This window comes from Hypanus sabinus, chromosome 25, assembly GCF_030144855.1.
Source record: "Hypanus sabinus isolate sHypSab1 chromosome 25, sHypSab1.hap1, whole genome shotgun sequence".
Lineage (NCBI taxonomy): Eukaryota > Metazoa > Chordata > Chondrichthyes > Myliobatiformes > Dasyatidae > Hypanus > Hypanus sabinus.
Window position 1 is genome coordinate 17,372,546 of NC_082730.1, and position 25,759 is coordinate 17,398,304.

Consider the following 25,759-nt stretch of genomic DNA (forward strand, 5'->3'; position numbering starts at 1 on the left):
GACAAAGAAAGTCAGAGATTGCATAGCATTAAAAAAAGGAAGTATGGCAGAGCTAAGGTGAGTGGGAGGACAGATGATTGGGAAATTTTTAAGGAACAACAGATCTTAACTAAAAAGGCAATACGGGGAGAAAAAATGAGGTACGAACGCAAGCTAGCCAGGAATATAAAGGAGGATAGCAAAAGCTTTTTTTTTGGTATGTGAAGAGAAAGAAGATAGTTAAGAACAATGTTGGGCCCTTGAAGAATGAATTGCGTGAAATTGTTATGGGAAACAGAGAAATGGCAGAAGAATTTAATAAGTACTTTAGCTCTGAATTCACTAAGGAAGACACAAGCAATCTCCCAGATGTATGGATGGGCCAAGGACATAGGGTAACAGAGGAAATGAAACAGATTGACATTAGGAAGGAAACGGTGATGAGTAGACTGATGGGACTGAAGGATGACAAATCCCCAGGTTCAGATGGTCTGCATCCTAGGGTACTAAAGGAGGTGGCCCTGGAAGTTGCGGATGCATTGGTAATCATTTTCCAATGTTCCTTAGATTCAGGATCAGTTCCGGAGGATTGGAGAATGGCTAATGTTATCCCACTTTTTAAGAAAGGAGGGAGAAAACAGAGAACTATCAACCTGTCAGCCTAACATCAATAGTGGGGAAGATGCTAGAGTCCATTATTAAAGATGAAATAGTGGCATATCTAGATAGCAGTGATAGGATTGGGCCGAGCCAGCATGGATTTACCAAGGGTAAATCATGCTTGACTAATCTATTGGAATTTTTTGAGGATGTAACCAGGAAGTTAGACAAGGGAGATCCAGTGGATGTAGTGTACCTCAATTTTCAGAAGGCATTTGATAAGGTCCCACATAGGAGATTGGTGGGTAAAATCAAAGCTCATGGCATTGGGGGGAAGACATTGACATGGATAGAAAACTGGTTGGCAGATAGAAAGCAAAGGGTAGCGGTGAATGGGGGTTTCTCGGACTGGCAGGTGGTGACTAGTGGGGTGCCACAGGGCTTGGTATTGGGACCACAGCTGTTTATGATTTATGTCAACAACTTAGATGAAGGCATTGAGAATAACATCAGCAAGTTTGCTGATGATACTAAGCTGGGTGGCAGTGTGACGTGATGAGGATGTTAGGAGAATTCAGGGTGACTTGGATAGTCTGGGTGAGTGGGCAGATACTTGGCAGATGACGTTTAATGTGAATAAGTGTGAGGTTATCCACTTTGGGAGTAAGAACAGGAAGGCCGATTATTATCTGAACGGTGCAAAGTTAGGTAAGGGAGAAATACAAAGAAATCTAGGAGTCCTTGTTCATCAGTTCATCAGGTGAATGAGCAAGTGCAGCAGGCAGTGAAGAAGGCGAATGCAATATTGGCCTTTATTACAAAGGGAATTGAGTACACGAGCAAGGAAATCCTCTTGCATTTTTACAGGGCCCTGGTGAGACCACACCTGGAGTATTGTGTACAGTTATGGTCTCCAGGGTTAAGGAAGGACATCCTGGCTGTAGAGGAAGTGCAGCGTAGATTCACAAGGTTAATTCCTGGGATATCTGGACTGTCTTACGCAGAGAGGTTAGACAGACTGGGCTTGTACCCGCTGGAATTAAGGAGATTGAGAGGGGATCTGATTGTAACATATAAGATTATTAAGGGATTGGACAAGATAGAGGCAGGAAATATGTTCCAGATGCTGGGAGAGTCCAATACCAGAGGGCATGGTTTGAGAATAAGGGGTAGGTCATTTAGGACAGAGTTAAGGAAAAACTTCTTCACCCAGAGTGTTGTGGGGGTCTGGAATGTACTGCCTCAGAAGGCAGTGGAGGCCAATTCTCTGGATGCTTTAAAGGAGGAGCTAGATAGGTATCTTATGGATAGGGGAATCAAGGCATATGGGGACAAGGCAGGAACCGAGTATTGATAGTAGATGTTCAGCCATGATCTCAAAATGGCGGTGCAGGCTTGAAGGGCCGAATGGTCTACTTCTGCACCTATTGTCTATTGTTATTCCTGCTAGTGTTCCCTTGCAGTCAATATCCACTTCACTGATCTCAGGGCACTGAGCTGAATTGGCATACATGGATATTGTCATGTTAATAATACATTAGAAGATATTTTAATTTTAGTCCTAATTTTATATCATGGATCAAACTAATATATCATAAGCCTGTTGCTTCTGTTCTTACAAATAATTACAGATCTTCTTTTTTTCAATTATCTCGTGGTATGAGACAAGGTTGTCCCTTAAGTCCTTTATTGTTTAATATTGCATTAGAACCTTTAGCCATTGCTATTCGTGAATCTCCTAATATTTTTGGTATTACCCGCAATGAGAAATTATACAAGTTATCACTTTATGCTGATGATTTGTTGCTATGTATTTCTGATCCTGACAGGTCTATTCCTGCTATTTTATCCTTGTTGGCTCAATTTGGTAGTTTTTCTGGTTATAAACTAAACTTGGATAAGAGTGATTTATTCCCTTTAAACGCGCAAACTTTATTGAATGAAAGGATACCATTTAAAGTTGTTGATGACAACTTTATCTATTTAGGTATAAAAATGACCAAGAAATATAAAGATTTATTTACATTGAATTTTTTACCTATGCTTTATCAAATTCAACAACTTACTACAAGATGGTCTCCCTTATCCTTATCATTAGTTGGTCGGATTAATGCTATTAAAATGATGATTCTACCTAAATTTTTATATTTATTTCAAGCTTTACCAATTTTTATTCCTAAGTCTTTTTTTGATAACATTGATTCAAAAATTTCTTCATTTGTGTGGCAAAATAAAAATCCTAGGTTAAGTAAAAGGCAATTACAAAAATCTAAAAAAGATGGTGGTTTAGCTTTACCTAATTTTAGATTTTACTATTGGGCGAATAATATTCGTAACTTAATTTATTGGAAATCAGATTTGGATTCACCATTGTGCCCACAGTGGGTAAATTTAGAATGCAATGAGGCACAGGGATATTCTCTATTCTCCATTCTGGGTTCTTCTCTTTCTGCCGATTTAGTTAAATTCAATAAACAGATATCCAACCCTGTTGTCAAACATACATTATGAATTTGGTTTCAATTTCATAAATTTTTTACTCTGAAAAACTTTGTTCTTGATAGCCCTATTTTACTTAATTTTTTTTTCAAACCTTCTTTGACAGATCAAGCTTTTAGCATATGGAAAAGGAAAGGTATAAAATGCTTTCGTGATCTCTTCTTTGAAGGTAGTTTGATGTCTTTCAACCAACTTACCAACAAATTTGAGTTATCTAAATCTAACTTTTTTAGATATCTACAAATTAGAAATTTTTTACATAAAATTCTACCATCCTTCCCCAATTCAACTTCAATGGACTTTTTAGGTATGATTTTTACCTTAAATCCCTATCAGAAGGGATTAGTGGCTTTTATTTATAATATGATTATGAAGATACAACCAGAAATATCAGGTAGAATTAAACAAGAATGGGAAAAAGAACTTCAATACAATATATCAATAGAAAAATGGGAAAAATTTTTACAAATGGTTAATTCTTCTTCTATATGTGCTAAACATGCTTTAATACAATTTCAAATTGTACATAGAGCTCATATGTCTAAAGATAAGCTTGCTCGATTCTATTCTCATATTAACCCTCAATGTGACAGATGTCATTCAGATGTGGCTTCATTGACCCATATGTTTTGGTCATGTCCCACTTTACATAACTATTGAAAGGACATATTTGCTACCATTTCCTCAATTTGGAATATCAATTTACAACCTCATTTTATTACTGCAATTTTTGGTATACCAAATGAGGATGGTAATCAGTTTTCCCCTTCAATTAGACGAATGATTGCTTTTGTAACATTAATGGCCAGAAGGTCTATATTACAAAATAGGAAAGAAGTAAATCCTCCTACCACGTTTCAGTGGTTCTCTCAAACTATTTCTTTTCTGAGCTTGGAAAAAATTAGAAGCACTATTTTTGACTCATCAATTAAATTTGAAGAAACTTGGGGACCGTTCATTCAACATTTTCATATGAATTAATTTGGCCTCTTCCAGACCTTCTCTCTACTTATTCTTGTTCAGGTATGGAGTTCCGGAGTTTTTGGCACTATCATATACAAATAAACTGTTATTATTGCCCATGTTAGTTTAGTTTAGTATTTTTTTTCTTAATATATATTTTTTGCCTGTATTTTTATTATTTTTTTCTTTCTCTTTTGACGATTATTTTTTTTCATATAATTATTATAGACTTGATTGATAATGTACTATGTTTTTCTGTTGATATTTTAATAGGATATTGTTATCCTACTATTAATTCAATTTCAAGTCTTATGCATTTATAACCTATTCATTATTATATTGTTTTTTTTATATATATGAAATTCAATAAAAAGATTGAAAAAGAAAAAAAAATACATTAGAGATTCAGCAGATGTTGGAAATCTGGAGCAATATATACAAAATGCTGGAGGAACTCAGCGGGTCAGGCAACATCTATGGAAAGGAATAAACAGTCCATGTTTCACCAGGACCATTTTCTTTAACTCCCGAACGATAAACAAAACCAAAACAATAAATCCCGATCATCTTTCAGCCAACTCTTCTTTTTTCAGGCAAAATGCATCTCTCTTGAGGACTCACCCCCTGGTTAATATTCCAGAGGGAGATTAGGTAGCATCAGTGGACATTGATTCAAGAGCCAGAGAAGGGTTGGAGGGTGTAGAAAACAACCAGTCAGAAAGATGAAGCCAGAGAAACGGTAAACAGCAGATACTGAAATATGGTGGAACGAACAATCTACAGGTCGAGTAGCTCCTTGGGAGGAAAGGAAGTCATTGTTTTAGGTTGAATTTCTCCCATCAGTCCTGAGGAGGCATGGTAGCGTAGTGTTATTACAGTGTCAGCGACCAAGGTTTAATTCCCGCCACTATCTGTTAAGTGTTGTTCATTCTCCCTGCGACTGTGTGTTTCCTCTGCGTGCTCTGGTTTCCTCCCGCATCCCAAAGATGTACAGGTTAGTAAGTCACAGGGGTGTGATTGGGCCTGTTACCATGCTGTATCTCTAAATAAAACAAAAATCAACAGTTCCTTTCCTCCCGTTGATGATTCTCAACTCATCGAGTTCCTCCAGCAGGTTCTTGCTGCAGAGACAGGAATATGCTTTTAAACAGTTAATGTATTCTTTGCTTTCTGAATGACAGACACCAATAAAGTACTGACATCTGATCAAAAATGAATTGGCTTCTCTAGTCCGTGACAGGGAACCTATTAAAGCTCATCTCAAGTGGGTCCAAGGAGCTGAGAGAGAATGAACTAACTCATTGCTGACAGCATCAACAGTCCCACTGGAATCAGAGCAAATGGAAATAAAAACAGACCATGACCATCTCCATGAAGTTGATTTAATGTCATGTTAAATCATGCCAGCATAACGCTATTACAGCGCCAGCATGGCCATAAGACATAGGAGCAAATTAGGCCATTTGGCCCATCAAGTCTGCTCTTCCATTTCATCATGGCTGATCCATTTCCATCTCAACCCCAATCTCATGCCCTCTCCCCATAACCTTTCATGCCCTGACTAATCAAGGACTTACTAACCTCTGCCTTGAATACACCCAATGGCCTGGCCTCCACAGCCATCTGTGGCAACAAATTCCGTAGATTCACCACCACCTGGCTAAAGAAATTCCTCCTATTCACCATTCTAAAGCAGCGTTCCTCTTTTCTAAGATTGTGCCTTCAAGTCCTAGACTCCCACACCATAAGAAACATCTTCTCAACATCATCGCTATTAAGGCTTTTCAATGTTCAATAGGTTTCACTAAGATTCCCCTCTATTTTTCTAAATTCCAGCAAGTAAATGCCCAGAAACATCAATTGCTCCTTATATAAGCCGTTCATTTCCAAAATCATTCTCATGAACCTCCTCTGAACCATCTCCAAAGTCAGCACATCCTTTCTTAAATAAGGGGCGCAAATCTGCTCACCATACTCTGTGAAGCCTCACCAGTGCCTTATGAAAGCCTTCTTGTAATCCTCTTGAAATGAATGCTAATATTGGTTACTTTCCTCACCACCGACTACCTGCAAATTAACCTTTAAGGAATCCTGCATAAGTATTCCCAAGTACCATTGCACCTCAGATTTTTAAATTTTCTCCACGTTTAGAAAACAGTCTATGCTTTTATTCTTTTTACCAAAGTGTATGACCATACACTTCCTGACAGTATTCAATTTGTCACTTCTTTGCCTGTTCTCCTAACTTGCAGCCTCCCTGCTTCCCCAACACTATCTGCACCTCTGCCTATCTTCATTATCATCTGCAATCTTGGGCACCAAGCTTTCATCATCCAATTCATTGACATACAAAGTGAACTGTTTGTTCCAACACTGACAGCAGTACACCACTAGTCACCCGCAGCCGATCAGAGAAGACCCAATTTATTTCCACTCTTTGCCTGCCAGTCAGCCAATCTTCTATCCATGGTAGTATCGTTCCTCTAACGCCATGGGCACTTACTTTATAAAATCAGCCTTATGTGCGGCACCTTGTCAAAGGCCTTCTGAAAATCCAAGTACACAACATCCACCAATTCTCCTTTGTCTATCCTGCTTGTTATTTCCCCAAAGAATTCTAACAGATTTGTAGCCATGCACTTTGGCCTATTTTACCATGTGCCTTCAAGTACCCAGAAACCATATCCTTAACAATCAACTCCAACAACCTCCCAACCATTGAGGTCAAGTTGACCTATAATTTCTTTTCTTCTGCCTTCCTCGCAGTGACATTTGCAATATTCCAGCCCTTTAGAACTATTCCAGAATCATGCGATTCTTGAAAGATCATTACCAATGATCTCCACAATCTCTTGACCTAGCTCTTTCAAAACCCTGGCGTGTAGTCCATCTGGTCCTGGTGACTTATCTACTTCAGCTTCCCAAGCAACTTTGCCCTAGCAATAGCAACTGCATTGACTTCTGCCTCAACACTGAAAACTTCTAACATACTTCCAGTGTCTTCCACAATGAAGACTGAAGCAAAATACTTAATCAGTTCATCTGCCATCCCTTGTCCCCCATATCACCTTTCCAGTGTAATTTTACAGCAGTCTAATATCTACTCCATATATCCAAACTTTTGGTACTGTATTCTTTGATATTATTGGGTAGCTTAACTTCATATTTCCCCTTTATGACTTTTTAGTTGCCTTCTGTTGGTTTTGAAACACTTCCCAATCCTAATTTCTCACTAATTTTTGCTCTATGCATTTAAAAAAAACTTGTTGGCTTTGACATCCCACCATTAGAACACTTACTTCTTTGGATGTATCCATCTTGCGCCTTCCAAATTGCTCCCAGAAACTCCAGCCATTGTTGCTCTGCTGCCAGCCAGCTCCTCTGTCATCCCTTTGTAATTCTCCTTATTCCACTCAGTACTGATGCATCTACTTTTACCTTCTCCCTCTCAAAGTGCAGGATGAATTCTATATTATGGTAACTAGCTCTTAAGTGTTCCTTCACCTTAAGCTCCCTGTTCAAATCCAGTTCATTACACAACACCCAAGCCAGAACAGCTGATCCCCTAGAGGGCTCAGGCAGAAGCTGTTCTAAAAATCCATCTAGTAAGCATTTTTCAAATTCTCTCTTCGGATTCAGTACCCACTTCTACATCTTCTGATCCTATGCCACCTTGAAGGATTTGATTTCATTGTTTACAAACTTGCCACCCCCATACCTGTCTGTACTTTCAATACAATGTGTATCCTTGGATGTCAAGCTTCCAACAATAATGTTTCAGCTACAACTTGGTGATGTGTCATACCTGCCACTCTACTATGCTACAAGATCATCTACGTGGCATACATTCAAATATAAAACCTTCAATCTTGTATCCAACACATTTTGTCCTCCTACACTGTAACTCATCCCTCTGACAATTTTGTCCAATTGTTCACCCTTCCTGAACCTCAATGCACTGCCTCTGCTTGTAAACCCCACCACTCTTGTTCCCTATCCCGTCATTTTAGTTTAAACCCTCCCCAATTACACTAGCAAATTTGCCCGAGGGATATTGGCTCTCTCCCCACCTCCCTCTGGTTCAGGTGTAACCTATCCCTTTTGTACAGGTTATGCCTTCCCCGATCCCCATGATCCAGAAATCTGAAGCCCTGTCCCCTGCACCAGTTTCCCAGCCACATACTCATTGGCCAAATCATTTTGTTCTTACCCTCTCTCACACACTGCACAGGCAGCAATCCAGAAATTGCTACCCTGGAGTTCTTTAATATAGCTCCCCAAATTCTCTCTTCAGAACCTCCTCACTTTTTCCTCAGTTATTGGCACCTACACGTACCATGACTTCCGGCTGCTCACCCTCCCCATTTTAAATTTCAGGTTCCAGGTTCAACTCCACTGTTTTTAAGTTTTTGTAACTGCATGGGTTTCCTCCAAGCATTCCAGGTTCTTCACACATTTCAAAGGCGTACAGGTTAACTGATAATATTGGTGTAATTGGATGACGTGGACTCGTTGGGCAAAGAAGTGACAAATGGAATCCAGAAACAGATCATCACATTTCATTAGTCCAAATTACTTTTGCACATATCTGGATCCTAGTGTAAGTGTCAAGCCATCAATTAAACTCAGAGATCTAGATTTTTGTTCTGAGATCTGATAGGAAAATGGTGAATAATCATGTATCCCATTATTAATGAACCTGACTTACTCCAGTTCTAATACGTCCAACCATTCTTAACACATTCACTTCCTAATTCTTTATTATTCACTGCACCAGAACTCTGTACACTCACTGCATATCCTTAATGGATTACAAGATAACTCTTATTTACTTGCTAACAATCAGGTACACAACATACTCCTATTGACACCCACTGGAATTTGAGTATGAATTCAACAGCACAGCTCTTCCATCAGCATTTGGGACACACCAATAAAGGAATAATTATGCTTTGACCCTCTGTAGTTAAAAAACACACACTAGTAGTAGGCCATCAGCCCCTTTAAGCCTGCTCCCCACCATTTAACATGATCAAGAATGACCTATGATGGCCTCAATTTTTCTTTTGTACCACTATTTCATATCCCTCAATCTATCAAACATTATTCCTCCCCAACATTAAATACTCAGAGATCCAGCTTCCACCATCTATCAGGGTATATATAGAATTCCAGAGATTCAGTACCCACAAGAAATTTCTATGTACTTCAGTTTTATCTGACTGGTCGTTTATCTTGCTTCTTTACCCTGTTGCTCTGTTCAAGACTTTGCCACTAGAGAAAATATCCCAACATCTACTCTGAAAAGCCCCCTTAGGATTTAAAAATTTGAATAAAGGAAACCATATTATTTATTTTGGAACTTACAGTAATTTTTGCACACTACTGTAGCCACAAAACAAAATTTACATCATGAAGCAATATTAAATCTGACTAAACCCAGATACAAACTATTTCTTTCCTGATAGGGTACCTTCTCACCCCAAGACTTAGCCAGGAGAAGAGGAAATATACTTTGTCCAGCTATACTGCTTTGCAGCATCTACAAGAACACAGCACAAAGTAAAAAAATAACTGGACAAGCTTCAGGTTCCTTTTATTTGTTATTTCAATTTTTAAGCACCATTAGCAATTCATCTTCTAATAGAATTTGATGGGAATTATAAATTAATTTTGTAGCCATTTACCAATAATTAATAAATCCGATGCAAAATATAGTTCTTTATATATTTTACACATTTGCAAAAAATTTACAAAATAATTAGATGCTTGGTAAATTAAAACTCAAACTGAGGGAAAATGGTGCAAAATAGCATCTCTTGCTAATCGGTCTTCAGGAACTCCCATACCTGACATAGATAATCAAAGGTGAGGATTACAGAATGCAAGGGGGAAAAAAAAGATGCTGACAGTGGATTTGTGTTGTGGTAATTCTGACCATTTTGACTGCCATTTCCAACACCTGCTGAGTTCAGCTGCAATTGCTCACCAGAATCCCTCAAAAATAATTCTGAGAGTAGGGTTGCACATTTACCAAGTGAGGAATGCGAACAGCAGCAGATAATACACGGTCAGTCAGCATTTCCTTATGCTTTCTTTAGTCTGAGTGACCATTCTTTTCAGGTGAGCAGATTCACCAGTAGAGACTCATCATCCGACCAGAAGAGGTGCCCTGATGCAGGGTAAAGGAGTGCTTACCAGTGTTACTCTATTAACAAAGCAACACCCTAAATACCCAAGTTCATTGTACAAGTGCTGCTAAGTTTGAGAGAAATGTAACACTTCAGTAAGCTAAAAAGCTTGATGGATTTTTAGACTCCAAGTTTGCAAGTTATTGCTGGAAATGGAAGCTAAGCAGTATTTAAAGCATCAATCATTATTAGCATGCGAGTAAGATCGTTGAAAAGTGGTTGTTATCAATTACACATAGCTTAGTTTCAGCAATGATCTACCTAAGCAATTATTTAAAAATAAAATAATGGGAAGTGACCCAATACATTTCCGTTCACGAAGTCTTGAGAAAGGGATTGAAACGTGATTTTAAATGTGACTTGTACATTTTAAAACATGGCAGTTGTTGCACATATGCAACCAAATAGTTGGAATAAATTAGTGCTTAATTTTCACAAAAAAAATTGAGCATAATATTGATTTCACATCCCATGAGCAGAAAGATGTTATGATTAGTTACCAACAGTGCATTACAGTTGGGTAGGTAGTATAGTAATCTGAAAATATTCAACAGTGAAAAAAAAAACTCAGGCATCATTAGTGGGAAGAAAAATAAAGGTTACAAATCACTTTTCTTTGATTGGGCCCCTTACCTGAAACAGTAGCACTTTCTTCCCTCAAATGCTGCAATACATAGTGTCCCTATATCAAATTAGCTGTTGATTGAGTGACTAATAACTACCTAAAACTGCAGCACAGACTGCAGAACTCACCTTACTCCACAATTCCCTTTATAAGCTCACACTCCTACATAATCAGGCAACATCAAATCTTTACACCAAGTTATTAAAACTAGCGAAAACTTTCTGTTAGCCAAATAGTTAGAATGATATGGATTGAACTGGCTGAAAGCAATGAGAGTTTTCAAAAGGGAGGAGGGGAAATTAGGTGAAAGAGTAAGGGAGTGGGAGAAGTTAAAGATTGTTCTTTCAAATATTTGGTTTAAGGGTGATAGCTCAAATAGCCGCCTCCTGAGGTAAGGTTTCTGCTTAGAGAAAACAATGAGAAATCCTTTCTGTACATTCTATTGGAACCAAGTAGGTAAATGATTCAATTGTAATACATTGAAATACACAAGCCCATATAAAAAAATCTAATCACGTTGTTGTCTCAAAGCTATAGTTCTAGGTATTGACAAAGAATTAAAGAATTGGTTCTAATAATTCAAGCTATTTGCTTCAACAACTTATTTAAATCAAAACTTCCCTTTCTCCTGACATACTTAAGAGGTTACAAATCCATAAAGATAGTTGGCGGGGGGGGGGGGGAGAGAGGAGAAATGGGATAGCTGATTGCACGCAATTTCCTTCATATCAATAGCTGTGAACTAAAATTAAATAGCCATCTAATCAAACTGAAAAATGAAGTGACTCCAGTGTTCTGTTATACTGCAATCTAGCTATTATGTGGAATGTATCATAAAATAAGTGGAGGACTTACCAGGAAACTGAGTGCAGTCTAAATTTAAAAGTTAACAAGACTAAAGGAGTATTACAGGCCAAAACAATTAAAAACTTAATCTCTAAAGAATTTACCTTTTTTCTTAGTTGACCTCGAAAATAAAAGAAGTAATTTCTGTGCTGCTTTGAAGAATATTAGTTGGTAAAAATGTGCACTGGTCCTTTGCTTGGCTTATAATACTCTACCGTTCGGAGTGCAGCAGTGAAGGCCAACCTTTCAAGATTTACACTTCAGAAACTCTCACCCAAAACAGTAACGTCAATGCCAAAAATTCAGTTTAAAGAAATTATTTGGAATGGTGCAGTGGATAAATTCCAGTTCCATTCCACAGGCCTGAATCAAATCCCACTTGACAGCTCTGGAATTGAGTTAGCCAAGACTGGACAAATAGCTTCCTTGTGTGATGAAACAAATATTAAAAAAACACATTGGATAAGAGCCTTTAAGATTTTGCCCTATATTATTCCTAAAACACTTATGATTTTCAGAATGAAACTCAGATGCAACCTGAGCTTTGGAATTTTAAAATAAATTGAGTCATGTTCTCCCCTTAATCTTTCTCTGCTTTGATAAAAGTGCCCCAGTCCCATTGCAGTTGAGCACCACATTGAATAAAAATACATCTTCCAAATACTTCACATTTGCTTTTTGTCTAAAGTGAATCACAGAGGACTTAGTCAACACATCTACAAGGTCTTTGCATCAATCCAGATTTCAGTAAAAAAAAAGGGAGTAAATTACTATCACAATATTAGATAACTGATTGAACAAATATGTGTTAATCTTCATGAACCATAACTGTCTCCAAATGGGGCACAGAAATTGATCTAATAGCAGCATATACAACTTTCACACAGAAGCCATGTTGTGCATTGGGGAAACCAAGCATAAAGAAATAGAGAAAGTCAAGCATTAAAAAAGTGAAAACTATTAAAGGCATAAGACCGATAACAATTAAGAGAACTAAAGCTCACAATAGTGCCTAAACAATTGGACTCCTTTGATTATGCTTCTCAGTAGCCTCAAATGTGATATTTCATACCCAACCATCATCCTGTCAGATGATATTGCATGATTCAAATAAATTTGAGGATTAATCTGTCTAGCAAAGGATATGAGCTTTGTTTTCTCAATCCTATCTGTACTAGCTCTACATCTGCAATCGTTTCAGTACAGTCCATCGGTGTTTAAGATTAAAACAATAACCAATACTTTCTTCAGTTTCTCTGATTCGCTTTTGGAATCTGCAGCGATCCCGAGCATATTCCTCCCAAGGACCTTTACGGATCTCTTCACTGCTTACATAGTATTCGGTGACATGTTCATCAAAGGTAACCTAAATATAAGAAGGGGAAAAAGGTGGCTTTAGCAGTTGTAGATATTTAATATTGCAGCTGCAGCAAATAATGGACACCAAATTCCTGAGCAATTTTCTCCCCAATGTCAACTCATATACAGTACATTGATCAGTCCATTATACAACTTAGCTAAGGATGAGAACATGCTTCTTTCACAGATCAAATTTGGTAGATTTGGCTTCAAATTATAGTAACATTCTGGAATACCAGTGATTAAAGTTAGACATTCAACACAAATTGCAAACCCCTCAAAATACAATGGAAAAAGTGACATTGAAACCCTGCTACATTTAAAATCCAGATGCTGCCTGGAGTTCTGTATTAGAGATCTTCAATTTTGACTGAAAAAAAAGCTGCAGATGCCAGTATACCAGGACTCCCCTGCCAGCAACAAAATTCTCACTTCTTGTCTAGCAGCATCCTTTCTCAACTCAACCCTCCTGTCACCCCTCCCCCCCCCCAAACACAGTCAATTCAGGAGTTCAGTGTTTGAGACAATAGTATCCAGTAATACAGAACATCTATCAGGAGAGCCCATTGAAGTCCCAAGCATGCTAAAATATTTGAGTTTTGCTTGGAAAAACCTGTAAAGAGTGGGGAAAACTGGAAGAATGCTCAAGAACAGGTAAATCCCAGCTATCAAGAGCATCACAGCAAATTCTGTAATATCACTGGCAGTATTCTAGAAATTCAGCAAGAGAAACAGAATGGACTGCTGCTATGGCCATTGTAATTAATGCAGACACAGCTAGTGATAATAGGCTAATAATAAATTACCTCAAGTCATGTGAAGAGTAAAAAGCTTCTGTTTTAATAATCAGCATGCTATTTGTCACTAACAAATGAAAGTAACATCATTGTTATGCTGTGACTTAAAGCAGACATAGGAATAAAAATATACACTGATTATTATTGAGTACTCAGCTCAAGCAGGGAGCAATTAAAAAAATGATAGTTCTGCAGAAGGCATGGTTTTGTGAAATTTGAGCATTTATTTTTAAAATAGCAGGAGGGGTCATTATAGAGTAGGGCGTATTAGATTAAGAAATGGTGCTGCTTTCCTGGAAACCTAGCTATATCAACTATCAGTTTCGTTATGTGATCACATTTCAGGAAGTTGCAATGCAATAAACTTTTTTGTGATAACAACCTACAACACAAACACTGTACTAACATACTTTGCTTGGAATTATGAACCAAGGTTTCAACTGGGAAATAACTGACAAACGAAATTGAGACATTTTCTTTTATAATTATGAAGGCAGTGTCTGATTTTTACTTAAAAGTTCTGGTACAGTAGCTAGTATATGTAAGCAGAAATAATCAGTACATTACTATGAACAGTCTTCAGGCCACAAGATGTAAAAGCAGAAATAGGGCATTTGAGTATTTTCCACCATTCCATCATGATTGATTTACTATCCCTCCTGCCTTCTCCCCACAACTTTTGATGCCCTTACTAATCACAAACCCATCAAAATCCACTTTAAATATACTCAATGATTCAGCCTCCACAGCTGTCTGTGGCAATGAATTCTACTGATACACCAACCTCTGGCTAAAGAAAATCCTCCTCACTAGTTCTGAAGGGGTGACCCATTCTCATAGACTCTCCCATTAATGGAAATATCCTCTCCACATCCACTCTATATTCACAGTTTCACTGAGACACCCTATGTTCTTCTAATCTCTAGCGAGTACAGGCCCAGTGCCATCAAATGTTCCTCATACATTAACCCTTTCATTGCCAGCATAATTTTCATAAACCTCCTCCTGATCCTCCACCCTGGCAGCACATCCTTTCTTAGATACGGGGACCAAAACTGCTCACAATACTCCCAAGTGCGGTCTGACCAATGTGTTCTAAAGTCTCAGCATTACATTCTTGCTTTTAGCTTTTATAATCTTGTCCTCTGGAAAAGAATGCGAATAGTGCATTTTCCTTCCTGACTACCAACTCAACCTGCAAGTTAACCCTTAGGAAACTTACACTAGAACTCTAAAATCCCTTTGCAGTTTTGAATTTGCTCCACATTTAGAAAACAGTTCTCACCTTTATTCCTTCTACCACACTGCAGTTCCTACACTTTATTCCATCTGCTACTTATTTGCCCATTCCATTCTGTCCAAGTCTTTCTGCTGATTTGCCGCTTCCTCAGAACTATCCTCTCAACCCATATTTGTATCATCAGCAAACTTGGCCACAAAGCCATCAATTCCATCATCCAAATCATTAGCATTCAAAGGCGCATCACAATGCTGGAAACAAACTGCACCACTTAACCACACAAAATATAAGGCAGTTTGCTAGAGCTAACTCAGCTGGTTTATAAAACTGCTTTCTGGAACATGGGTCAGCAATATCTATGCAAATTAATTCCAAGTGATCTCCAATCAGTTTTAACTGACTATTTATCCCTTCACACTGAGAACCTACTGCAGTCTAAAATATCCAAAATTCAAAATTACACTCTGCACGCCATTCCCAGGAACGGCCTAAAGCAAATACTGTGAATTTATACAGAAATAGAAGCCACAAGGCACCAGAGCCAAGCTCCCAAAAAAATAGTGCATTCCTTTCCATTAATTGGGACAGCCACTTATTTGGGACAACTTTTAAGAAACAAAAATTAGTGAAGGGAATAGCTGGGATTCCCTTCATTTATTTGGGACAGGAGGCTCTTACCAAACAGTATCTAACTAGTATCAGTTGCATGTATGCATGTGGCTGTTAGCCACTACACTGAATTCAGAGTGAAGTTTTTAAAAAAGTGTCAGTTTCATGTGCTTCTGTACAAAAAGCAGTAATTTTTTTTCACTAATAGTGAGAAATAAGCAAAATAATTCAGTGAGTGTTGCCCACTGCAGTTTCAAGCATTCGGAAATGCCAGAATCTCCAAATATCAGTAACATATTCCTCAGAGAAATGAACAGATGTTTAATACAAATCACCACCATGCTCATAATATTCCATAAAGGGACAGTAAAAATTAAAGTGTCTAAAAACTTATGAAAATTAAATTAAGATAAGGAAAAATAAAGTAAATAATGGAACCTTGTTATGCTTTTAAAATGTAATGACATTCAGTATCGCACATTGTGTGCAATCTTCAATGCAACGGCTTTACATTGTGCCATTAAAATGCTGTCATTGCCAATGACGTCCATGTTCCAAGAATGAATAATTAAAATAAACAAGCAGGTACAGCTAAGAAATGCTGTGTTGGCCTTTAACAGAGGTGGCTTTTACACTGAAACTGTAAAGGGTTTGTGTGCATCAGGAGCATTCTATACATTTCTTTCTGCTTCTGCTGAATGATCAACTATCAATAGTAAGAAACCATAAAGTTTGGTATACTTGCCAACTTGCACAGACCATAAATGGCTCTTTATTGGAATGCTAATCAAAACATTATGCAGAACCAAATATTGTTTTGCAGAACAAACTATATTATTTCTTCAGTGCTATCAAATGCTGGTACTGAAATGCATTTCAACAGCAAATAGTCAAGATCTTAAGCATCGACCAGAGTTGACTGATATTTACTACAGCAGCTATTTCAAGTTACTTTGATTTTGCATGTATTTGAAAAGTTTGCAATTACCACCTGTCTTAACCACACAGCATCTCAGGACAAAACTGAAACAAAAAAATCTCATTGGTTACTGGGGATTACCCAGGAATAACGTAGAAATTCTTTGGAAGGATTAAGAGAATACCAAATACATCAGAGTCAGACGAATATCTTGAAAGGGAATATTCAACATAATGGAAGCTTGGCGATGCATTCTCTCTGCACCTCTGCAATCCCAGAAAGCACATAGCTATCTTCAGCTCCTTAGCACATCTTGACTACATTTCAAGAACTGAAGCAAAGATAAAAGCCTATAGGACTCAGAAATGGAACATCAAGTTTTTTTTGTTACAGATTTCAGCATGCATATTACTTTGAATTTCTGAAGCTGCATCATCACATTGAACAATACAGCAAAACATTTAAAGAGGAACATTCCAACTAGCAGCATTTCACCAATGTATCTTCATTTTCTACAATACACTAATAAATTTGAAAAATAAGTTTGCAAAAGATTTAGATTTCATTACAAACCATTTAACTGCTCCTTCAGTTACTCCCATAACCCAGACACCTCTGGACTTGTCCAGACTAATGGATGACCTACCTCAACCCATTTTAATTCACTTTCTTTTAGATATTATGCCGTAATAGAATAATTCTACTAGTAAACCAGTTTAGAGGGGAGCTTTACTTACATTAATTTCTTGAAACATTTAATCAAGTAATATAAGGAAATTTAAAAAAAAGCCAAAAACCTATTTATCCTAATTCACAACCACTAGTAGTAAAAATGTACTGCAAGCAAAACGGAACATAATTACCCTTTTGAAGCATTTTCTTTGCAAAGGCAATTCAACATGTGGCTCATCCTGAATTGTCTCAGAAAACCCAGAGTCTATGTCCTCAAGGTTTTCTATTATGGGCAAGCACGGCACAGATTGCTGGGGATTACTCGGTTCAAATGAAGTTCTAGTGTCTAACTTGCGCTGAGTTTTAATGAAAGCTTTAAAGTTCATAAGGTTGTATGGATCAGAGGATTCAGGAAAAAGATTCTGGAGATCTACACTGCTGTCTGAGAGTTCGGAACTTTCATCACTGTCAAATCCATCACTGTCCCAATCACTGTCATCCTCGCTGTCCTCATCTTCATCACTGTCTGGGCTTCCTAAAATGTAGGCTATGGTTTTATTAGAGCACTGAGGTCTGGGTAGGGAAAGGCTGATTTCCTCTTCCTCAGAGTCACCCTCCGTATCATCACTACTGTCCCAATCATCATCCCCCAAAGATATAATCTTATTCTCAATTTCCAAATGATTGCAGGTGGCCAAGTCCACATCAACAAGGTGCAATAAAACTCCATCTTCATTTGCTACATAAGTGTCCTTTATCTTCCTCCCATCATTGGCTTCAGAGGAATGATCCATAGCACCCTCGGGTCGTGGAGAGATGTCATTGTCTGATTTGAGCTGTTGGGGACAAGTTTGCTCCTCTTCCAGGCTGAAATAACCATGGTCCTGTTCTACAGTGAAGGGTCGGTAAAGTTCCGAGGGCTTCTCCATTCTCTGGACGGCGGAGAGGGGCAGGTCAGCGTGTGCCCAATTGCTGAGGTGGGGATTTTCCTGTTGTAGAGAAGATGCTGGATAGTCACGGGTCCACCAGTCCAACGCCTGCTTGTTCGGTTCCCGGGGATAACACACCGCCCTTCGGGCCGGGTCGTGCCAGCTGCGGGGTTCCAGGACCCCAGGCCAGACCTTACCACATATCTTCCCCAACAGGCTCTGAGACCAAGGAGCTGAGGGCCTGGAGTCGCGTAGAGGGAGTGGCGGCTCCTCGACCACCTCGCTGCCGCCCGGGGCCTCGGAACTCCAGTGCTGGATGGCGGTCAGCCACTGACTGATGGCAGGCAGATTTCCGACGGGGCTCTCCTCGGCCAAGCCGCCTTGCATCTTACGAAGGATCGACCCGAGGGGGCCGGCCTCGTCCGAAAGTCGGTAGAAGAGCAGCGAACTGGGCCTGACCCAGGCCCAGAATTTCCAATACAGGGCAGGGTGTCCGTTCGTTCCGCCGTCACTGCAGGAACCGGCGACGGCTGAAACCCCGCTGTGGGGGAAAGTTTCGCAACTCATGCTCCACAAAATCCAAATCGAGCTTCAGGAATGAATTTTACACCGGTCACTCCGCCCCTGAATACCGACTAACACCGCCGTGCTGGTTCCGCCGCCATTTTATGAACACACGGGCATTTGCGCCCGGACTTTGAAATTTGTGACCGCTTGAGAGTCCGCCGCCAGATGGGGCGTGAGGTAGTGATGAGGACAATGCTGATAATGTTGGTGATTAAGTCGCCGACAGCTCCCCGACTCACCGATCGCCATCACTCCCAGCAAAAGATCCTCCACCACTGCTCTCCGCCGACACTGGGGCGGACTAAAGAGCGGGCTCACCAACGGTCGCGATTTCATCAGATGCCGACGAGAGGCACAGGCTCCAAGAAGGGCTCCAACCTCCCGCGGCACGGCCCGCTCTCGCCCCCTGGCCAGGAGGACGACGACGACAACAAGCTGAAACTAGCCAAGTTCTGGAGCATTACAGTACACGCCCTTTCTACACTCTATCTAAGATCAGTTCTAACCCTCCCTTTTTGGATCTAATATAGTGTTTGTAGGGTTGTTCGCCGAGTAATATTGCTATACTTTTATATCATTTGATTTACCTAGAAAACCTACAAAGTTGTGCCGAACATGTCCCTACCTTAGAAATTACTAGGCTTACTTATATCCCTCTATTTTTCTAAGCTCCATTTACCTATCTAAAAGTCTCTTAAAAGAGCCAATGGTATCCGCCTCCACCACCTGGCAACCCATTCCACACATTCACCATTCTCTCAGTAAAAAAAAACTTACCCCTGACATCTCCTCTGTACCTACTCCCCAGCACCTTAAACCTGTGTCCTCTTGTGGTAGCCATTTCAACCCTGGGAAAAAGCCTCTGACTATCCACACGATCAATGCCTCTCATCTTACACACCGCTGTCAGGTCACTTCTCATCCTCCTTCACTCCAAGGAGAAAAGGCCAAGTTCATTCAAGCTATTCTCTAAAGGCATGCTGCCCAATCCAGGCAACGTCCTTGTAAATCTCCTCTGCACCCTTTCTATGGCTTCCACATCCTTCCTGTAGTGAGGCAGCCAGAGCTGAGCACAGTACTCCAAGTGGGGTCTGACCAGGATCCTATATAGCTGCAACATTATCTCTTGGCTCCTAAATTCAATTCCACGATTGATGGCCAATACACTGTACGCTTTCTTAACCACAATAATCAACCTGCACAACTGCTTTGGGCGTCCTATGGACTCGGACCCCAAGATCCCTCTGATCCTCCACACTGCCAAGAGTCTTACCATTAGCGTATGATGTACCTGTGTATTTGATCTCCTGATAATTCTCATTGCTTGCTTAGTTTCCCTCGCATTTCTTTAAAATGATTTTGTTCAGTTGGGACTGAGGCTGGACAGGCTAAGATGTGAATCGTAGAAGACTGAGGGAATCACTGTGGACTTCAGGAAGGCGCAGACAAACCACCCCTTCTGTGAATACACGACTCCTTCAGGGGGTGGGAGAGAATTAAGTGCACCAAGTTCTTGGGAATTCACATCATGGATGACCTTGTCTGGTCCTTTAATATCACTTCCTTGAACAAGAAGGCACTTCCTAAGAAGATTGAAGCAAGAAAGGCTCTCAAACCACACCCCCATTTTAGCTGCATGTTGTAGGAGCACTGTTGAGAGCATCCTGATAAGTTGCATCTCCATCTGGTACGGGAGCATCTGAGCATCATAGTGGAAGTCCCTAGAAAGGACTGTGAGAACAGCTGAAAGGATATTGGGGTCTCCCTATCATCCATCGTAGTATTATGAAGGATCCCACCCATCCATCCAGCAGAGATCATTGGTTGTGGGAACATCACAGCAGATAGACAAGTGAGTATAGTTGTTCAAGGGCCTGATGGTGAGAAGATAGCTTAGCTTCTTGCGTGGGGATCTTTGATGATGGATGCTGCTTTCTTATGGCAGTGTTTCATGTAGATGTGCTCAATGGTTGGGAGTTACTACTTTCAAAAGGAGATTGCATGGGCCAAAGGGGGAAAATCTAGGGAATGGGATGAACAGGATTACTGTTAGTAGACAGCAAAGATTTAATGAGCCAAATGCCCTCCAAAGCCATAATGATTCAAGTCTATGATTATTAGAAATTAAATGGTTTAACAACACAGTAAGAGAATAATAACCTACAAAGTGTATTTTAATAGCAGCTGAGATAAATTGCACACTTGTGCCAAAGACAATAATGTTCTAATAATTCACATGTCCAGTTTGACTTATTTGTAAATGGAAAAAGAAAAATGAGTAGTAATACTTTTGCCATTATGAACTTTTCTTAGGCCGGTCAATTAAGGGCAACGTTATTCTGCCTCATTCCAGAAAAGCCACAACAAATAAAGATACTTTTTCTAATCTTTTCTGTCCATGACTTTTCTCCTTTGATTTCACATCTCTAGTGAAGTCCCAAATTTACAAAAACTACACATGGATTTAGATTTCATCTTTTAATTGGAGATTGCTAGTTGACAAAGCTATGGGCATGTCCCACTCCAGAAGTACGAGGCCATTATGAAAGTTGACATTATAGTGCACTTGTGAAGTAGTGCTGCATTTCTACGGCGATATTTAATTGACCTGGTCATTTTAATGGATATAAAATACTGGATGCCATTACCCAAAGGAAACAGGGAGGAGTTTCTCTGTATCTGGATGAATATTTACTACTTGTATGACCTACTCTTACTTACGTTCTTGTGTACATTTGTTGCCATATGTTTCTCAGGCTTGGATGAGAAAGGTTAATTCACTGTAGAGCAGATTCTGTTGGTTAGGGTGTAGGCTTATTTAGCTTGTAAGTTAATTTTCTGATGTTTTGCTTGTGTTTTTACATAATCATCCATATACACCTGTTCAGTGAACTTTCTGGTAATTATGGCACTGTTGCTTCCGTAATTTTCTGATAACTTTGCTATCAGTGGCATGTGAATCTGTCTATTTAAAAGTTGTTATCAATTGAATTTGTTTTTCTCTTGTCTGAGACTGAGACATCACAAATTCTTTGTTTTTTCTTTTTTGTTCTGTCAGTTTAAATACATTAATTAATTATTGAGATACAATGCAGAATAGGCCCTTTTGGCCTTTTGAGTCACACCACCAGCAATTTCCAATTTAATCCTAGCCCAGTGTTCTATGGTTCTAATCGTAGGGCAATTAATGTAACAAACAGTAGGTCTTTGGGCTGTGGGAGGAAACAGACGCATCCTGAGGAAACCCACCCACCTATTACAAGATGGTGGTGCTGGAGAGAGGCAACACATTGCTGGCAGCCAACAGCAACAGTTTCCTAGTTGAGACCTGACTTTCTGCTTTTCTGGTGCTAAGTGCCTGTGGTGCTGCTGTGAGTTAAGTTTTTCAACGCATCAGTGCATGGTACAATAAATTTTACTCAGACTTTAAGCAACAAAACCAAAAAACAGATTACGGGGCTGTCTTATCACAGTTTGTAGTGTCTAGCTGTGTTTGTATTTCTTGCATTTCAGCACTGACTGTACTTGTTTATCTAGAGTTACTAATTGCCAAAGGTTATAAGTGTACATTCATTCTTTCTGTGACATCAAGTTAAAAGAATGTTATGAATGTGCCACAACTCTGAGGGGCCGAAGGGTACAAAGTAGCCAGCTCCTTTTTGAGAATCGCAAGATTGCTATTAATTCGGGTCTGGGACCCAGGAAATGAGAGAGAGACACGCAGAATCCTCAAGGTTTGGAATGTGTCCTGGGCCTCCGAAAGACAAAACCATGGATAACGGTCATTGTCTCTTGGAGACAGAATTGTGTATTGAGTACTGTACTATTCATTGAAGCCCTCAGGGAATGAACAGAGTGGGCTGGTTGAGGGATGCATCATCCCAACCTGATTGACATCTGAGACCCCGTGAGTAAGGATAAACCCCTTTAAGGGGAACAACCCCTTTAGACGCACCAGGAGAAACGCTAGAAATCCCGTGACAGCGTTTACTAGCGACAGCCAGTGGGGCTCACATGTGTCCTTTTCCTTTGCCTAGGAATTGGCGGGCTTCCACGGAACGGCTTAACTAAAGGACCGACTACAAAAACGGAACTCTCGAAGGATCAACATCATAAAAAGGAAAAGCTGGCAAGTTTTAAAAGTCTCTCTCTTGACTCCAACCAAAGACTGCAGCCCGAATGAACTAAGTGACTTTGATATTTCCATCGGACAATACATTATCCCCTAGACAATGATAGAGCTATTTCTTATTATTATTATACCCGCACTTTTAGAGTTAGTATTGGCGAAGTATATTATCTGTATGTTTGCATTGAGATTATTTTTGTTTATTTTTACCAATAAATACTGTTACAAATAGTACCATCAGACTTCAACGGACCTCTCTATCTTTGCTGGTAAGTGACTCAGTTACGGGGTTCATAACAAGAAGAACTGCTGGAAGCAGAAGGATCAGCATTACACAAAAATTAAGAGGTACCTACAATGTCAATTCAAAATTTAAAGAATACACTTCCTTACAGCTTGCTGTAATCTTGCATGTACAGTTTTCCATTAAATTTATCAACATATTATACTTGCAATATTTTCAGAGATGAAGTACTGTTGTGAATCAGCTCTCAGCTTAACTGAATAATGATCCATTTGAATCTATGTTAGGACATTAATAGGAGTCCTGTCCCAACATAAATCACACCAAGATCCATCCTTTCATTGATCGGTTGTTTGTCCATATTAACCCCACTACTACTATGACGTCTCAGGCCTAGGGGGCTGGCGTCAGGCACGATGACGGACTCTCCACTCCTCCCTCTCCCTCATCAGTGTGTTCAGTTCATCTACATTAGTTGCACTGCTATCTTCTAGGAGCATGTTGACCATAGTTTTGGGAGGGTGACAGGGTTCATCCTCCCATGCTTGGGCTCTCATGTGAGCCCTGACGGGTAGCTCATGGTGGCGTAGACAGTGCCCCACTAGTTGCAGTCTTCTCGCATCTATTTTAGTAGTGAGCATCGGTAGGTCGTCACTGAGCTTGACGTTCGTCATGTGCCGTTGCCAACTCACGTCAAGAGCCATCCTCAGCATTCGTGTAACTCCCCCCCCAGTCTAGTATTACACTAAAAAAAATCTTAGAATTCACCCTCCATGTCTTCAACTGTTTTTAAACCTTGAAGAGTCTTTAAAAGATTTATTTCTCACATGTACCTTGGCCAGTTTTGTCACAGCATCTGCACTGGACTTTGAGGTGAGTGGTCCCAGATTAGAATCTGGTGGCCCCCCCTTGCACTTTCCATCTGTGATGAGTTGAGCTTTTAACAAGGCCTCATCTGTACTTTGGCCTCGTTAAGAAAGCAGACAAATGCTAAAGAAGTGGGAAGGTTGCCGCTCGATGCGTCACAAGGCGCAAAGAGGAACTAACATGTACATGAAACGCCTCGAATGGGTCAATGATCAATACAGTCCAAAAAAGTGCTGGGGATAGCCCACAGTGTCACCAACATAGCAGGCCCACTACTTAATAACCCTAACTCATACATCTTCTGAATTGTGGGAGGAAACCAGAGCACTCAGAGGATACGCATGTGGTTACGGGACAGATGTACAATCTTACAGAGAGCAGCAGGAATTGAACCCCATTCTTACAGTAGGCACTGAAATGAGTTACACTAACTTCTATACTACCATGCTTACCATTGCTTAGAAACCTCGGAGAACTTCCTTTCAACTTCAGAAGACTCCATCCGCAGACCGCAACTCCTTGCTAAAATACAAGTTCTAGATTTATTTTCCTAATTTTCTCCTCCTTTAAAATGTTTATTGAAATTTCTCTGAGGAAGCACTTGACTGTCTCATTTTGGCTCGAGTAAAACTTTGTTTAATGATCTCATGTTTTACTCTGATAAAAGGACCAGATACACCCAGTGGCCACTTCTCCAGGCACACCTGCTTATTAATGCAAAGATACTGTATCTAATCAGCCAATAATGTGGCAGCAACTCAATGCATTAAAGCATGCAGATGCGGCCAAGAAGTTCATTCTCTGGTCAGGCCAAACATCAGAATGGGGAAGTAATGAGAACTAAGTGACTTTGACTGAGGAATGAGGGTGGTTTGAGTGTCTCAGAAACTGCTGATCTCCTGGGATTTTCATGCACAACAGTCTCTAAGAGTTTACAGGGAATGGTGCGTGAAACCAAAGAAATATCCAGTGACCAACAGTTCCGTGGGTCAAAATGCCATGTTGATGAGAGAGCTCAGAGGAGAATGGCCAGACTGGTTCAAGCTGACAGGAAGATGGCAGTAACTCAAATAACCATGTGTCACAGCAGTGGTGTGTAGAAGAACATCTCTGAATGCACAATGTGTTGAACCTTGAAGTGGATGGGCTACAGCAGCAGAAGAGAGCACAGAGAGAGTAAATAATATCCTTATCCCAGGGTTGAAATGTCTAATACCAGAAGGCATGTATTTAAGGTGAGAGGGAGCAATTTCTAAGGAAATGTGAGGAGCAAGTTTTTTTTTTAAACAGACTGGTGGGTGCTCGGATTGCACTGCCTGGGTAGTGGTAAAGGCAGATACATTAGGGATTTTTAAAAGACATTTAGATAGGTACATGAATGAGAGGTAAATGGAATATCATGGACATTGTGTAGGTGTAAGAGATTAGTTTAGTTGGCTATTTGATGACTAATTTAATTGGTTTAGCACAACATTGTGGGCCAAGAGCCTTGTTCCTGTTGTGTACTAGTCTATGTTCTAGTATATACACAGTGGCTACTTTATTAGATACAAGAGGGTCTTTATTCTCTCCATAGATCCTTGCTGAGCTGCTGAGGTCCTCCAACATTTTGTGTATGTTACTCTGGATTTCCAGCATTTGGGGAATCTCTTGTGTTTTTTTAACCTTTTGTTGTTATTCCTCAAAAAACATACAGATGTCTAATAAAATGGAATTTTCATAAA

General features: G+C 39.7%; 1 protein-coding gene across 1 annotated transcript; it reads right to left on the reverse strand.

The window, feature by feature from the left end:
* Positions 1-9,620: 9,620 nt before the first annotated feature.
* LOC132381055 (protein phosphatase 1 regulatory subunit 15B) lies at positions 9,621-19,126 on the reverse strand. The gene is made up of 2 exons (XM_059950208.1): positions 17,491-19,126; positions 9,621-13,069 (listed from the first exon to the last, which is right to left on the reverse strand). Exons 1-2 carry the CDS (start codon positions 18,793-18,795, stop codon positions 12,884-12,886), a joined length of 1,491 nt encoding a protein of 496 aa, XP_059806191.1. The 5' UTR covers positions 18,796-19,126; the 3' UTR covers positions 9,621-12,883.
* Between the last annotated feature and the right edge of the window lie 6,633 nt (positions 19,127-25,759).